This window comes from Marmota monax, unplaced genomic scaffold (assembly GCF_021218885.2).
Source record: "Marmota monax isolate L192 unplaced genomic scaffold, Marmota_monax_Labrador192_F-V1.1 WCK01_AAM20220418_F8-fsc00292, whole genome shotgun sequence".
NCBI classification, from domain to species: Eukaryota; Metazoa; Chordata; class Mammalia; order Rodentia; family Sciuridae; genus Marmota; species Marmota monax.
In genome coordinates, this window is record NW_026692864.1 from 625,183 (window position 1) to 642,121 (window position 16,939).

Below are 16,939 nucleotides of genomic sequence, written 5' to 3' on the forward strand. Positions count from 1 at the left end.
TTTTGTGAAGCACTGAGAACTGAACCCAGGGGCACTCTACCACTCAGCTATATCTCCAACTCTTTTTTAAAATTTTATTTTGACCCAGGCATGCTGGTGCATGCCTATAATCCCAGTGACTAGGAAGGCTGAGGCAGAAGGATTGCAAGTTCAAAGCCAGCCTCATCAACTTAATAAGACCCCAGGAGACTTTGTGAGGGCTAAGGATGTAGTTCAGTGGTAAAGTACTCTTAGGTTCAATTCCTAGTAGCTTCCCTAGCAAAAAAAAAAAAAATTATTTTGAAACAGGGTCTCACTAAGTTGCCCAGGCTAGCTTGGAATTTTCTATCTTTCTATCTTGGTCTCTCAAGTAGCTGTAATTACAGGCACTGTACTCAGCTTGTACACAAGTTTTAGGAAGCCTGACTAAGAAGCTAGGAAAAGCAAAGGTTTGAAAAACTATCCATCTCTCTGGTGCAGATAACACCTTAGTCCCCAACCTTAGGGTCTCACCCCTTTATCAGCCTTCTGTCCAAGAGCCTTAAGGCAGAAATCCCTCAGGTTTCCATAGGGATCAGAAATCAGTTCCTTGAACTGCACATCATAAAAGAGGTTGGCCCGGAAACAGGGAGTCTTGAAAGTGGCAACTGGTTGCTTCAGATGCAGGGCAGCAAACACATCCTCTTGAACTTGTCGGGTGGCTGTGGCAGTCAGGGCCACACATGGGGCATGTGCCAGGCGGGAGCGCAGAGCACCCAGACGCAGATAATCAGGACGAAAGTCGTGTCCCCACTGGGAAACACAATGAGCTTCATCCACCACCAAGTAGGAGAGAAGGTGGCGGGACACTAGGGAATTCAGGGTGGGCTGGAAGGAGGATGCAGCTGCCATCTCTGGGGTAATGTAGAGAAGCTTGGTCCAGGGTTTTTCTTGCTCCAAGTCAGAAAGCAGCTCCTTCCTCTCCTGCGCTGAAAGCTTTGAGTTCAGGGAACTCACTTGTACCTTCAGGGCCAGCAAATGGTCCACTTGGTCCTGAGGGCAAAAGGGGACAAGGCCAGAATCAGTGGTCAATTTCATTGCAACTCCCCAGGAAACTTCCCAGTCATAAAGCCTCCTCCCCTCCTTCCACATATCTGCTCTTTGCCCAGAAGTATGCAAGGTGAAGTGGCTGAGAGGACAGGCTCTCTGGAGTCACAAAGACCTGGATCTAATCCTGGCTCATTAAAGTGCTACCTGCTCTCAGGCTGTTTCTTAACCCCTGGGACTCAGTTCTAGTTCTCTCTCCCAAAATAGTAACCATCTAATAAGACTGTAGTAAGAAGTGAATAAAATTTTACATTTTAAAGGTAATGTGAATGCATATAAAGCACCTGGCACAAAGCCTGAGAATAGGGAACACTGGCAAAGTACAACTGGTGTTCCCAGTCTGTGTACCTTTCTTTTGGGTGGATGGCTCTTAACCACATGGCCTTACTTCCTCAATTCTAATTCCATCAGCCCATCTGCAGGCACTAAATACAGTCAGAACATCTGGTCAGTAAGGTCCCAATGAGTTTCTCATCTCTTTTTCGGTTTCACATACCTGTACACTTGCCAAAATAAACCAGGACACCAGGGATTCCTCATATCAATTTAGCTACCTATACACCTGCACCTTTTATCCTAACATCACGAGCACATGTGTGTGGATGTGAGAGTGAGTTGGTGTATGGAACAGATAAAGTTTCATACACTTCTGCACCAAAAAAACCCAAAACAAAACAAAACCAAAAAGCAAAAACAAAAACCAAACCCAGAGGATGAAGGACCTCAGGCCATCAAAACAGTAAGACTCATTTGTGACCCACAAGAGTGACATGCACTAATAGAGAACCTTACATTTGGGCAATTCAGAAACCCAACAAGAGTAATGTAGGCAAATCAGAGAAAATAAAAGGCAAAGACCAAATAAAGGAGGAGTAAAATTTCTAACTATAAACAACCATTCCTTCATTGTTTTGGGTTACCACCTTCATTCCCCAAAGCTCACCTGAATCAAAGCAATAAGAGGAGAAATAACGATAGTGATGCCTTTAGCCAACAGTGCAGGGAGTTGATAGCAAAGGGATTTTCCTGCACCTGTGGGCATGCACACAAAGACATCCTTGTCACCTGCAAAAACACAAAAAGATAACGTCTCAGTGCTTCCTGTTTTCATCAAGGTTGTTGAAAATTTAAAGAGAATGTAGGAACAACATCTAGCAGTGTCTGGCACAGGGGAAGATCTGGATATGTTAACTCTCTTTTGTCCCTTCTATAAAAAGGACAAGGATACTAAAATATTTGGAAATGTCTGAAAACTATTTCTGGTAATGGTATTAAAAAACAAAAGAGTATGAGTTGGGCATGGTAGCATCTGCCTATAATCCCAGCAACTTGGGAGGCTGAGGCAGAGAATAATAAGTTTGAAGTAACTTAGTGAGACCCTATTTCAAAATAAAAAAATAAAAGAACTAAGGATGTAGCTTAGTGGTAGAGTGCCCTGGGTTCAATCCTCAGTACCACATACACGAATAATAATAATAAGGGCATAAATTTTGAGTCTGCTGGGACATAGATGACTGAAAAAAAAAAAACAGTTGTAAAAGCAGAATATTGCTAGGTGACTGGGCACATCTGTATAGACACACAAGGACATCACTTAGAGATATTTTGTTTATAAATATATCAGTAATATTACACTGCTGCAGGGCTGGGGTTGTTGCTCAGTGGTAGAGCACTTGTCTAGCATGTGTGAGGCACTGGGTTCAATCTTTAGAACCACATATAAATAACTAAAAATAAAAGCCCATCAACAACTAAAAAAAAAATTTTTAAATATTACACTGCTGCTCCCCTCTGGACAATTTCCAATGATCATATCTCCAGTTTACAATCTTACTGCTCCTTCCTTTCTTATGGGGGACCCAAATACTTACTTTTCAACAAGGGGATTACCTTGTGACTACCCAAACAAAAAATGGGAATCTAGGAATAATTTTTCAAAGACTATTTTTGGCTCCAGCTATATAATGTAAGAATCAGAACAAGTGACTGATTCTGCCATTAAAATTGCAGCTTTAGATGATAAGTCTAAAGATCTCCAAAACTAGTTACAGGCCTAAGGTGAGGAAGTAGGAAGTTTTAAGAGGATGATGTTATGCTATGGTACAGCCAGTAGAAATTTAAAGGCAGGTGGTCTCATGTTACCTTTCACTACAGCCATGGTCGCATTCTCCTGTAAAGTTGTCTTAAAAGAGTCAAACCCAAAGACCTTCTTCAATGTGCTCCGGACTCGCCGTTCAGGGTCAAAGGAAGTGGAGGGAGGGTGGGTGTTCATCTTAACGAAAATTAGTAGCCAAAAGTTAAAGCAAAAGTGGTGGAAGATTGCCACGAGAACTCTCTGTTCTGCTTTTAAAACACTGATTGTTTTTCTTCTGTAAGAATAAATCTGCTATATTACACTTAAGCAATGTTATTTTCAAGTAGTAAAGTTGCAGGTGAACTGTCTCAAGCAATACATTCCTGGGCAATTATCATCTGCACTGTTAGACTCCATGAACATAAACACATTGAACTATCCCAGGCCAATTAGCCCAGAGCTAGAATCAGATCACAAGAAACGCAACTGTCTTTGGAAGAGTTTGGAGAACGTGGAATTGTTTTTCTAAGATCCACCTACTGCTCCTTCTTCTGTAAGGGCAGTCTTGACGACTATTCTTCCCCCCAGGACCGGCCCTTCCACTTTTCTTCCTCTGAGCCCCAGATCCACAGTTTTCTCTCTTCACCAGCAGAAGATTCCCTCTTTTCACCACCCCCAGGTATCAGACCCGGCCGTAGGGCCTCTAAGGGCCAAGGATTCTTGCCCGGCCGCTGCTGTCCGCTGGTTCCGCAAGCGCTCAAACACTTCTACACACCTTTCCCAACTCTAAGATAAACCCCTGGGAATAGCCTGTCAGGTACAACCCCTACAACCTTACAGCCGTCGCGCGATGATGACGCAATGAAGCGCAGACCTGAGGGATGGGCCAGGTTCAGAAACGGCGGTTTTGATTGGTTACCATCGGGCGCGGTGTGTCTTGGGATCCGGAAGAAGTTGACTTTCCTCACGGAAGTCGTCGTCTTTGAGTCATAGGCGTGAGCCACGCCCAAGCTGTGGGAATAAAATGGCGGGGAAGAAGAACGTTCTGTCGTCTCTGGCGGTTTACGCCGAGGATTCAGAACCCGAGTCTGATGGCGAAGCTGGAAACGAAGCTGTGGGCGGTGCGGCTGGTGAGGCCCGAGTGGGAAGCTGAAGGGGGAATCGAGCGTCTTTCAGAATGCTGCTCTCCTAGTGGGGTAGGAGGGGAAGAGATGTTCATTGTGCCCCACGATTCGGACCCCGGAGCCCCGAAGCGCAGTCGGGGTCCTGAGTTAGGTTTAACATTAGAGATTTTACAATAAGAACTGTTTCCTTCCTTTGTTTCTACTCTTCTGCTAAAACTTAATAGAAATCTGTGCTGGGCATTGGAATGGACGAAGGGAGAGAGGTATCCACGGCCGCAGCATCACTACCAGTTCGCTCCGGTTCCTTGTTTGATGGGGGGAGGGAGATGAGTAAAACCTACTTGGAGAGTGATGAAACGTGTGTCTTGGTAAATTTATGACTTTTAAATTAGGAATGATCTCTAAACATATCTTGGAGCTTTTTAGACGTAGGTCTAAATTACACTCCAGAGAGTGTAATTCTGTAGCTTACGCCATAAAATTTGGGTATTTGTGAGCTTTTTTTTTTTTTTTTTTTAAAGCTTCTGGGTGATTCTGTTTCTTTGTGAGTTTTTAAAGCCCATCAGTAATTTTGTTGTTTTGTTCGAATTATGAATCTCTTGTTAGAATAGGAACAGATTTCTTTGGGGTAGTAGAAAGAGCAAGTTACCTAATGTATCTAGGCCTTGCGTTTTCTCATTTGGAAAGTGAAGGGAATTGGTACGAAAATGAATAAGACAGTCTGTCTTATAAGAGAAGGCAAAGTCACAGGTTCCTATGATACAAGGTAGAGGCAAGCATGTCAAAAGAAATGTTCAAGCTCCATGCTATGATAATTCAGAGAAGGGAAGGCTTCAGTTAAACTAGTGTAGATGGACTGACAGCTTTTTTAAAAAACCTTTTCTATAATTTTATTTGCTTATTATTATTGTTTTACATGGTACAGAGGATTGAACCCAGTGCCTCACATGTGCTATGCAAGTGCTCTACCAATGAGCACAAACCCAGCCCTGGACTGAGAGCTTTAATTTTTTTTTTTTTTTTTTTTTTTGACTGTGCTGGGAATATAAGCCAGAGCCTCATGAATGCTAGGCAGGTGTTCTACTACACCCCCAGCCTGGATTGACAGCATTAGAAACAGGATTTAGGGTCTGGGGATGTGGCTCAAGCGGTAGCGCGCTTGCCTGGCATGCGTGCGGCCCGGGTTCGATCCTCAGCACCACATACAAACAAAGATGTTGTGTCCGCCGATAACTAAAAAAAATAAATATTAAAAAAATTCTGTCTCTCTCTCTCTCCCTCTCTCTTTAAAAAAAAAAAAAAAAAGAAACAGGATTTAGTGTGATATTCTTCCATGTTTATGTCTGTGGTCACTTACATGAGAATTAATTTCCCCTTTTTTCTTCAGAGATAGTCTTAGCCATTCAAGTCACTAGAAAGTTTTCTTGCTTTTTTTTTTTTTTCTTTTTTCTTTCTTTCTTCTCCATCTTTTACCACCTCTGTTTCAGAAGAGAAAGGTGGATTGGTGTCTGATGCCTATGGAGATGATGACTTTTCTCGCCCAGGGGGTGATGAAGATGGTTATGAAGAAGAGGAAGATGAGAACAGCAAACAGTCGGTAAGTAAATTTGTTGAATCCAGAGCTGTTCAAAGCACCTTTTTGTTTGTCAAGAAACTTTTGAATTGTGTCAATAATATTCCATTTTATGGCTGAACTTCATTTCTTCCCCATTTTTGTTTTCCATTGGTTGAAGAAACTAAGTTGAATATCAGTAGTTCTATTGAAAATGAAATCCATTTTTACCTGGACCATTTTGTATGAACCTTGGAATTGAAATTTGCAAGGAAAGATAGTGGACTATTTTATTTAACTCAGATATCAGTGGGTGTTTTGTATGAGTTTTCCCTACTTAAATGATATAACAGTGTGTTCATCCTAATTGGTGTGTTATTTATATCTGAAATCAACTCTGTATTATTTGAAATCTCAATTGGGGCTCATTTAATTACTTCAGTTGGTTAACAAGATAAGGAAAGGAAATTTCATTTTCTTCCACTTTATGTTAAGTAGGTACTGGATAACAAAGAAAGGAGAACTTGTTTTTATTAACAAGAAAGACATAGGATTCACAATCACCTGAGAGCAGCATGAACCAGAAATTTTTTTTGGTACTGAGGATTGAACCCAGGGCCACTTTACCACTGAGCCATATCCCCAGCCCTTTTTATTTTTTTATTTTGAGACAGGGTCTCACTTAGTTGCTTAGGGCTTTGCTGAGTTGCTCAGACTGGCCTCCAATTTACATTCCTCCTGAGTTGCTGGGATTACAGGTGTGCACCACCAAGCCTGGCTTATGAATCAGAATTTTTAAGTTTGGAGATGCTGGTGATGTAACTCAGAAATGGAGTCTTCCCTACCATGTGCAAGGCCTACATTCAGTCCCCACCACCATAAAAATGATTGAATGAATGTTTGGAAGAAAAGCAAGGAAGTTCATGCTAATGCTTAGCATAGATATGTACAAAATTGAATTTCGATATTGATTGAGTCTGGCTATTTTGCAACAGTTTGAATTGACACACTTATTTATTTAAACATGTTATTACATGTTTATATGTTAATGTTAGCATTAAAATGCTTCCCAAATTAGGGCTGGTAGTGTAGCTCAGTGGTAGAGCACCTGCCTAGCAGGCCCTGGGTTCAGTTCCCAGCATTATGGCTTTCCAAATTAATAGAAATATATTCTGTGCTCTTTTGTGAAGTATTTTCATGTCTTTAGCCTCAGCCATAAATAATTATAATTCAGAGTTGATTATATTTTTTTAAGAAAAACTTTATAAGATCTTTTCTTGACTTTTCTCAAGTATGTATATATTGCCTTAATCTTCCTAACTGCTTTCTTTAATACATTTACATAATGTGTATTTTTTAAATGTTGTTCCATATTTGTTTTTCTTAGAATTTCCATCATATTTAAGCTTTGTTTCATATTTTAGTAAAATTTCACCAATCCCAAAATAGATGTTCTGAAATATGTGTTCAGCTGGCTCCATCACTGATTATTTGGCTGATTGATTTCATTTTAAGGAGATTATGGAGATTGCATCCAAAGGCTTTGACTCACTGGCACCTTACAGGGCAGTTAAGTCTCAAAATCATTACTATATTTGTTTACAACTCTTAGGTGGTGTGTATAGTAACATCTAGAGTGCTGGGTCACATTTGGTTTAAAGTGTAACTTTGTTGAAAATAACAGTGTCAAATCAGTTTTTCCTCAGCACTAAAAAAGCTTTCATGTATTGGGAGTGCTGTAGGTAATGGAAGTGACATGGATTTAATTATCTAACAAAATAGCTGTGCCTGATCTTTGGGACCTTCGTTATATTAGTATAAGTGTTCAGTAGAATTGTGGTCTTGCTCTGGACAATGTCTTATTCACATGGTGCTCATTTGGATAAGGAACAAGGTGGGCAGAATGGATCAGTGGCAGTCAGTAATGTAAGCACTCAGTGGAGGCGGAACCCACTCAGCTGGGACCCAAGAAAGACTGTGCATTGCCCTTTAGTCCTGCCTTTCCTAGGTCACCTGCTCTAGTCATATGTCTACCTTCCTGTGTTCATGTTAGTGTGAATTCTACTGGTTGAGGTACCAGGGTATAGATGTCTGAGTCACAGCTCTTTTTTTATGTTGAACAGTGTTGTGTTAGGTCTAAATCTGATATATTTGTGAATATGAAAGGCAAGGGGGGAAAAGATCCATAATACTGGTTTTAAATCATTCATATTTCAGTGGAAACACTATGCTTGTTTTATCCTGTAACCTAATTTTATTCTTTTCTGAAGCAAATTACAACTTCTTTCCACTCTTTATGTAATATTTTACCTTGAGCATTTTCATTGATGTGGACTGTGGCACCACTGGAGTAACTGTTGACTTTGAGCTGCTGTTGTTTTTGGATTCCCCCCACCCCAGAACATCTCCTTTTCCCCTTCTCTTTCTCTAGCTGTGGGTCATTTGGTAGGGGAGGGGTTCTTGGTGGGATGACCCCTTCTGGGTAAATGAGCTTTTTGCTCCAACCTTAGTTATGCATGTGAGACTCTCAGGCCCACTCCTTTAAGCTTAATCCTCTAAATTCTTTGTCTTGTAGGAAGATGACGATTCAGAGACTGAAAAACCTGAGGCTGATGACCCAAAGGTATTTGGTGTTGGCTGTGGCGGGGTGGCTGGATACGAACAAGGCATTTTAACATCATGGCTCAGTTCATATGTCTGGTCACGATCTGTCCCACTAATAATTGTGTGACCTTGTGGCATTTATAAAGTGCCAGCTTTATAAAGAAAGATCTTTGAGGCAACCTAGGAATGAATAAGTCCTGAGGCAGAGTAGATTTCCAGGCTTGCAGATTGTGCCATACTCTGGACTAGAAAGCAAGAGGCCTGAGTCTCACAACTCACACTGTCTCCCAAGTGCTTTGTGGAAATCAGGAAGGCATGAGGGTTGCCATGTGTACTTGGGATTCTCTTAGGCTTCTAGAAGTGAAAAAGATCTCCAAGAGGCTCAGACCAATATGAGACCTCACCCCAACTGCTGGGGATGTTGATCCCATGTACATTTTCCTAGGGATGTACAACTTTCACTCTTGGGCAAGCTGTGTTTAATGGTCAGGAAGACATATTTATTTTCATGAAGCCATTTCTTCTCATAGGTCCATCCCAGTAGCAGCTGAGAGTAATTAACAGTGATTCCTGTCAAGTTTCTTAGTGGTCCAGTAGCGATGAAGGTTAAGACCACTTGTTCAGGTTAAACTGCTATGTTATTCACTGGGCATTGGACATGTGTCTTTTGAGGAGTCTTTCTTTATGGGACATTTTTTTTTTTAGCCCCTAAAGAGAAAAACTAATTCCATTACTCTGGGCCTGGGGAATAGGGATCAAATTTTGCACTTAAAAACTGCTTTGAGGGCTGGGGATGTGGCTTAAGCGGTAACACGCTTGCCTGGCATGCTTGGGGCACTGGGTTTGATCCTCAGCACCACATAAAAATAAAATGAAGATGTTGTGTCCACTGAAAACTGAAAAATAAATATTAAAAAATTCTCTCTCCTCTCTCTTTCTCTCTTTTAAAAAAAAAAAAAAAACTGCTTTGAAGCCAGTCCTACTGGTGCATACCTATAATCCCAGCTATCTAGGAGGCTTAGGCTGGAGAACTACAAGATTGAAGTCAGCCTGGGCAATTTATTGAGACCCTGTCTCAAAATTAAAAAATCAGAAGGGCTGAGGGTGAGGACTAGTTATGTGGCTCAGCGGTAAAGTCCGTGAATAGTGTGTGCAAGGCCCTGGGTTCAATCCCCAGTACTACCAAAACAAATGAAAAATTAAAAAACAACATACTTTGAGCTGGGCATGGTAGCTCAAGCCTGTGATCCCAGCAACTCGGGAGGCTTAGGTGGAAGATCACAAGTTCAAAGCTAGCCTCAGCAACTTAGCAAGGCCCTAAGCAACTTAGCAAGACTGTCTCAAAATAAAACATTGGGGATGTGGCTTAGTGGTTATGTAACCATGGGTTCCATCCTTGGTACCCCCAAAACAAAAAAACCTACTTTGAAACCAGGTGAAGCCTTCAAGATGGCTTAGTAGAATTTAGGAAAACTATCCAGTTAACAATCTAAATAGTAGTCCTTCAGTGTCCATGGTGATTAGTTCCAGAACATCCCACCTCCACCCCATGTGAATATCAAAATCTGCAGATGCTCACAACCCTTATCTAAATTGTGTAGTGTTTGCATATAACCTGTGGATGTCCTCCTCCATGGATTTTCTAGGTTACTTAAAATATCTAGTACAGTGTAAATGCTGTGAAAATAAATGTTACACTGTATTATTTAGGGAAATATTTAGTACATACGAGATTTTTTTTTAATTTTTTTTTTTTTTTTTTGTAACTTGTAGATGAACACAGTTCCTTTGTTTAGTTTATTTTTGTGTGGTGCTGAGGATGGAACCCAGTGCCTCACACATTCAAGGCAAGCGCTCTACCACTGAGCTACACCCCAGCCCACATAAGCGATTTTTTTTCCCCAAAAAATATTCTGGATCCATGGTTGAATATCCAGATAATGAAACCCACAGGTATGGAGAACAACAGTATATCTGAAAATATAGTGTGAGCTGTTCCATACTTGGACTGATTCTGTGATTGGATACAACTCTTTGCAGCCATAGAAATAAATTTATGAAAGGCTATAGATGATTCACATAAAAACACTTTTTTTATTTTTTTTTTCCTGGGGATTGAACCCAGGGGCACTGAACCTGAGCCACATCTTCAGCCTTTTATGTTTTATTTTGAGTCAGGGTCTTGCTAACTTGCTTAGAGCTGAGCCTCTTGAGTTGCTGGGATTACAGGAGTGCACCACCATTCCTGGCAAAAACACATTTTACCAAGAAAATAAGGGTCATTGAGCCCGAGTATACAACAATCTGGTGGAGCCATCAGGTGTTAGGCTTGAATTGTGGAGGGAAAAGAGGATTTACCAGACTGGAGCTTTATGTGTGCAGTTGCAGCCTGTGCTCAAAGCTGGAAGGCCATCTGGGAAAGTTGACTTAAGAATGGGGTACATGCACTTGACCATCACCCCTTGTAGAGTGCTGTGGTCCCTGAGGTAAATCCTCAGGGAAGAACATATCTTTATCAGAGAGGGCAGATCATGAAAAATAAAATAGACTTTTCTGCTGTCTAGGAGCAGTTAATAAAGAAATGGGGGTGGGGGTGAACTCCATAAAACGGCACACTCAGGGAGATTGTAAATGTGTCTTTTGTGCTCAGCCTTCTCTTTCTCAGTTCCGCATTGGGATTAGAAAGTCCTATCATTTCTACTTGGCCCTTAACTGATATGCTTTACTGTACCTCATTCAGTCACTTGAATTTCAAGTCTTCCTATGAAAATAAAAGTTTTTGTGGAATAATTTCTATTTCTGTTGGGCAGACCTCAGGAATCAGAACACCAAATCCAGTCCTAAGGTAACTTGACTTAGTTATTTTAGAGAGTAATGGTGGAGAGTTTATATAGAGCTGCCGGATTAGATGTCCTCCAGTCACCAGTATCCTAATGACTAGAAACAATCCCTGCCCAGCATGAGCCTGCCATCAAATCTGGCCCAGATGCATCAGACTATCTTCCAGGTAGCAGCCTATACCTCAAACCCAGAGTTTTTCTGGCACATTCAAGTTTTATTTTAATTGATATTTAAAGTTTTTTATTCTAAAACCTTAATTTGAATGTTTTTGCTTTAAGTATATAAAGTTTCTAACAATGTAACTTGTTACAGGGGTACATGTTGGAAGTATCTTTTAATTGGTTAGTAAGCAAGTTGCTGTCATAACTGTCTATTCCACTAGATGGCGTTCTCTGTTCTGCTTTGGCTTTTCAAGATTCACTTTTTATTTTTTTATAGCAGTCCTCAAAACATTTTGGTTATTACACAATTAAAAATTGAGGATCCTGGGCTGGGGCTGTAGCCCAGTGGCAGAGCACTTGCCTAGCATGCATGAGGCACTGGATTGGATTCTCAGCACCACATAATTAATAAATAAATAAATAAAGGCATTCTGTCCATCTACAACTACAAAAAAAATTTTTTTTTGTTTAAATTGAGGATCTTGTAATTGGGGTATAGTTCAGTGGTAAGGTGCTATGTTTAGCATGCATGAGGTCTTGGGTTTGATCCCAGTACCCGGGGAAAAGAAACTTAGGATCCAAAAAAAACTTGTGTTTATTTAAATTTTATCTATTGGTATTTATTATAAACTGGGAGCCAGCCTGAAATCCCAGCTACTCAGGAAATTAAAGCAGGAGAATTGTAAGTTCAAGGCCAACCTCAGCAACTTAGGAGACCCTGTCTCAAAATAAAAAGGGCTGAGAATGTAGCTCAGTGGTAGAGTAACCTTAGCTTCAGTCCTCAGTCCTGGAGGGAAAAATGATTAAAAGTGAGAAAAGTTGAAATTATATGTAATTTAAAATAACAAAATTCAGCTCATTACAAATTAACACAAATAACACTTTTGTGAAAAACAGTATTTCTGAAACAAAGTGTGTTACTAGAAGACAGCTGAATTCTCATAACTGCTTTTGAATTTAGTCTGTTGTTGTGTGTTCAAAGTATTTGAAGAGAATCTGGCTTTACACAATAGGTAGTTGAAAAAGAGAAGTATTTTAATAGTCCTTAAGATAATTATGGATATTATTCTTTGATACTTTATCAAAACTCAATCTGTGGTTTCTTTGCCACCGAACTACATACCCAATTTTTTTTTTCTTTCTTTTGAGATAGTCTTTCTTGCTGAAGCTGACCTTGAACTTGCAAACCTGTTTCTGAGTTTCTGGGATTATAGGTGTGTGCCCAGCTTCAGATGTGTCCTACACTTTCGATGGGTCTTTTACCCTTGCATGATTTTATATTATCAGTCACTGGTGATTTATAAAGATATTGGTTTACTGTGTACACAGATCTCATGTTGACACATTTTGTTCTATGATATAAAAAAAAATCACGTTTGTTAGTAACATCATTGATCTTATCAGACAAGCTGTTAAGTAACAGAAATCTATCAAATATACAATGGGGAGTATGTTTTCCAAGATTCTAACATTTTTTCCTTGAAAGCTTAAGTTGCATTGTACTATCAAGAGTTTTCCTGGAAGTGACATGCTTCATTTTTTTCAGAAAATGCCTGGCAGATACCCAAGATCGTATAACCAATTTGTCTGTGGTCATTCTTTAAAGTAGAAATGGTGTTCTCTGAGGAAAATGACTAGCTCAGCTTGGAACTCAGGCATTCACCATATGTGCTTTCCGTTGAGCAGCCATCGTACTTTGGCATGCAACAAAAAGGTTCATGCATTCCCCCCAGTTTATCATACACCGTATTAAAGAGATTGTACATTTTTTCCAAAGATCAGGATTTAATAATTAAATATATTTAAAAATAACTAATCATTTTTACTACTTTGCCAGAGTAGTGTTCTTACATGAAAATGGTTTTACTTTTTCTCTTTTTAATAAACTGAGTTTATAGTAACTATAGCTACAGTTTGGTGCCACTGCCGTTATTTGTCCAGCAGCTTATACGCCATTGCTTCTGCAAATGGCAACACAGTGCAAAATAACATACTGTTATGAGAATAATTTAGACTTTGCAGACCCCTTGGATCTGCAGACCAACTTCAAGAATCACTATTCTTTCAAAACAGAAATTATGAATTAGTATATTAAATAGTTGTGTCGTAACTTCTATTTTTCTGCAAAAGTTTATTAAGTTCCCCTTTTGGGATCTTGCTCATTGTGGGCATCACAGTATCCAGAGTAAGCAAATTCAGCCCACCATGGTGGAGAGAAATTAAATTTCCGGAATTAGACCCAGGTTTGAATTCCATCTCTCCCTTAACCTTAGTCTCTTTAACCTACAATCTCTTTAACACTCTTGTCTGGAAAATAGGCATCATAATAAAATCCACCTCATTTATTTTATGAGGATTGAGTAAGTAAAAGTACAATACGTGGCTTAATAATGTCAGTTATATCTGTGTTCAGTAGCACTAGTAGCAAGGAACACAGCTGCCAGAACTTCTGCTTGCTTCTGAGGCTGTGATCCCAACTACTGGGAATGCTGAGGCAGGAGAATCATAAGTTCAAGGCCAGCCTTGGCAACTTAGCAAAACCTTTCTCAAAATAAAAAATTAAAAGAACTGGGAATGTAACTCAATGGTAAAACACTCCTGAGTTCCATCCCCAGTCCAAAAAAAAAAAGTATCACCAAGACTGGGACTGAGGTTGTAACTAAGCAGTAGCATGCCCAAGGTCCTGGGTTTAATCTCTGGCACAGGGGGATACCAAGAGTGGAAATTGCTTTTTTTTTTTTTTTTTAAATCACTGATGTTAAGGATTATCTATGAGTACAAAATTCTTCATTTGGAAGTTTGAATGAGAGATGTTAACTCTGGTCCCAGCTATACAGGGAGTCTTCAGTCCTGTCCATCACCCAGGGGTGGCACTAATGAGGTTCTGCGGGTGCTGGGTTTGTCCCAAACCAGAGAAGAGGTCAGGGGAATCAGCTGAGCATCTCATAGGAAATGGAACATTTTTGGTGTTTCTGTTGCATTCTTTTTCCGCTAACTTAGGTTTCTGATCTTACCTCCTCAGTGAGGTAAGATCCTGACCCTTGTATAACCCATACTCAACAGAAGGTGGCACTGCTGTCTTAGAAAAACACCAGACTAGCAGTGGCTTTCCTCTATGAGGTCTTAACTTCATTTCCTCCATCTGATTACCTTGGTATATGAGCGTCCCCTTTGCACTCTTCACTGTCCAGGTTTTCCCTCGGTTACCCTGGAATGTTTTCCCTTGTTTATTTTTTTCCTCCACTCCTACTGTTCCTGTGGATGGAGGTATTTCCACTCACTGTCCTTGACACACCCTTCCTTTGAAAACAAAGATTCATGACCTGGAGCAAGAAAGATGGAGCAGCCTGTTGCCAGCTGCCTGGGAAGGGACTGAGAGTGTTGCCTCCCTGAGGTCTCCTAGTCTAGGCTGTGGCCTAGGAAAAGGATACTCATGGCCCAAGAGTAAGCATCTGCAAAAGAGTGTCTTTGGGTCATGGAAGTAACATCACGTGGGGGGCGTGTTCTGGCATTTTTTGAAAAGGTGTGTGTGACCCCAGTTAAAGTTTTTTTAAAACAAACAAACACATTTTTAATATTCTTCTCTTTTTTTTTTTTGGTACTAGGGATTAAACTTGGGGCACTCAGCCACTAAGCCACATCCCCAACCCTGTTTCAGATTTTATTTAAAGACAGGGTCTCACTGAGTTGCTTAGTGCCTTGCTTTTGCTGAGGCTGGCTTGGAATTTGTGATCTTTCTGCCTCAGACTCTACAGGCATGTGCCACTGCCTAGCGTGCATTTTTAAGATTGTTAGAGACTACTGGGCGCAGTGGCACATGCCTGTAATCTCAGTGACTTGGGAGACTAAGGTAGGAGGGTCACAAGTTCAAGGTCAGCTTTATCAACTTAATGAGACCTGTATCAAAATGAAAAAATAATAAGGTCTGGGGATGTAGCTCAGTGTTAGAGCAAGCACCTCTAGTTCAATCCACAGTACCACAAAAAAATAGAATAAAAAATAAAGATTCTTAGAGCCTGAGAGTAGTGCCAAAATTGAAGTTCACAGGTTCCAGCTAGGCTAGTGGCTTTCTGTTAGAAGCCCTGGGTGGTACCCTGGTTTGGCTTGCCTCCAGCTGTGGAAGCACAGGTACACACCTACACTCCATTCACTTTATGGGTGAAGTCAGCCATGGTAGTGATGCAGGAGAACATATGTGAACTTGCTTCTCATGGGATGAAATGCAATTGTGAGTATTGCTCAGCCTTGGCAGTATAGCTGGGTCTCATTAAACATCCTCACTCCATAAGGCAGAAGTTGCCGTATCTTCCCAGGTTACCACCCATGGGGTCTCAGTAGTTTTATAGAATTGCAGGCCACAGAAATTCCTAATGGTTTTCCTCATTCTGAAATTGGCTCCAAATACTTAAGTACTACTATCCTCACAATTCGGTCATTACTGCTTTCAAAAGTAATACATATAAATTTGTATGGTTTCTAGTGATGTTATTTACCGTGAAATTTTTAAATACCCTGTGACACCTTTGTAAGTTTGTCATGGTACCTTGATAGAGTTCCCTGGGTGGGTGGGTGTGTGATATAAGTCCTCATGTGCCCTCCCCTGGAGCTTCAGCTTAGCTATTTTTTGGGTATGCTTGCTTTTTTTTTTTTTTTTTTTTTTAGTTATAGGTGGATACAATATCTTTATTTTATTTTATTTTTATGTGGTGCTGAGAATTGAACCCAGTGCCTCATGCATGCTAGGCGAGCACTCTACCTCTGAGCCACAACCCCAGCTTTTTAAAAAATTTTTATTTTTTAGTTGTGGTTGGACACAATACCTTTATTTATTTTTATGTGGTGCTGAGGATCAAATCCAGGGCTTCGCACATGCTAGGGGGGAGCTGTACCATTGAGCCACAACCACAGCCCTAGTGTTTGCTTTTTTGTTCCCAGTGGTTGTTCATACCCAACCTGAAGGTCAGGTTTTTCAGTAACTGCTTATAATTATTATTAGAAGTAGTAGTAGCATTAGTATTAGCACTAATATTATTATTTAGTTGTAGATGACACGATACCTTTATATTTACCTTTATGTGGTGCTAAGGATTGAACCTTGTGCCTCACCCATGCTAGGTGGGTGCTCTACCACTGAGCCACTACCCCAACCCAGTTACTGCATATTATTGATTCAGAGTCTGGACAACAGATTTGTATTGAGCCAATCTGACTCAATAATTTCCTCATGTTCTCCTTTCCAAATCCTCCTCATTATTGATCTTTTAAAGAATCAAAGGCCTGAAAACTGCCTAAGGAGCTTATTTTGAAAGAACTTGTTGTTGACCACTGATTTTAGGAAGAAGTTTCAGGAGCCTGTCAGCAGTTGTCCATGGACAGTACTAAAGGTTGAAATCTTACATTCTCTTTATTGACTGTGAAGAGACTGTGGAACAAGTGCCATTTTCCACGGAGGAAGAGGTTGGCTCTGGGTGTGCTTGCTACACCTCTGGCACTCTGAAGTCCAAAAGGAAGATGCTAA

The 16,939-nt window shown here is 40.4% G+C and overlaps 2 protein-coding genes across 5 annotated transcripts in view; one reads left to right on the forward strand and one right to left on the reverse strand.

Moving 5' to 3' along the window:
• Window positions 1-4,001, reverse strand: part of Recql5 (RecQ like helicase 5) — a 33,567-nt gene extending 29,566 nt beyond the window's left edge. For both annotated transcript variants that reach the window (XM_046449624.2, XM_046449623.2), the window contains exons 1-3: window positions 3,208-4,001; window positions 2,009-2,130; window positions 493-1,011 (exon numbers count right to left, since the gene is read on the reverse strand). In XM_046449624.2, the coding sequence (XP_046305580.1) occupies window positions 493-1,011; window positions 2,009-2,130; window positions 3,208-3,337 (771 nt within the window). In that variant the 5' untranslated portion in view covers window positions 3,338-4,001. The remainder of the gene's footprint in view (window positions 1-492; window positions 1,012-2,008; window positions 2,131-3,207) is intronic.
• Window positions 4,002-4,112: 111 nt separating this feature from the next.
• Window positions 4,113-16,939, forward strand: part of Sap30bp (SAP30 binding protein) — a 41,343-nt gene continuing 28,516 nt past the window's right edge. For 2 of the 3 annotated variants that reach the window (XM_046449557.2, XM_046449559.2), the window contains exons 1-3: window positions 4,113-4,269; window positions 5,751-5,860; window positions 8,391-8,438. In XM_046449557.2, coding sequence (XP_046305513.1) covers window positions 4,164-4,269; window positions 5,751-5,860; window positions 8,391-8,438 — 264 coding nt within the window. In that variant the 5' untranslated portion in view covers window positions 4,113-4,163. The remainder of the gene's footprint in view (window positions 4,270-5,750; window positions 5,861-8,390; window positions 8,439-16,939) is intronic. The other variant, XM_046449558.2, reaches the window with a different exon arrangement.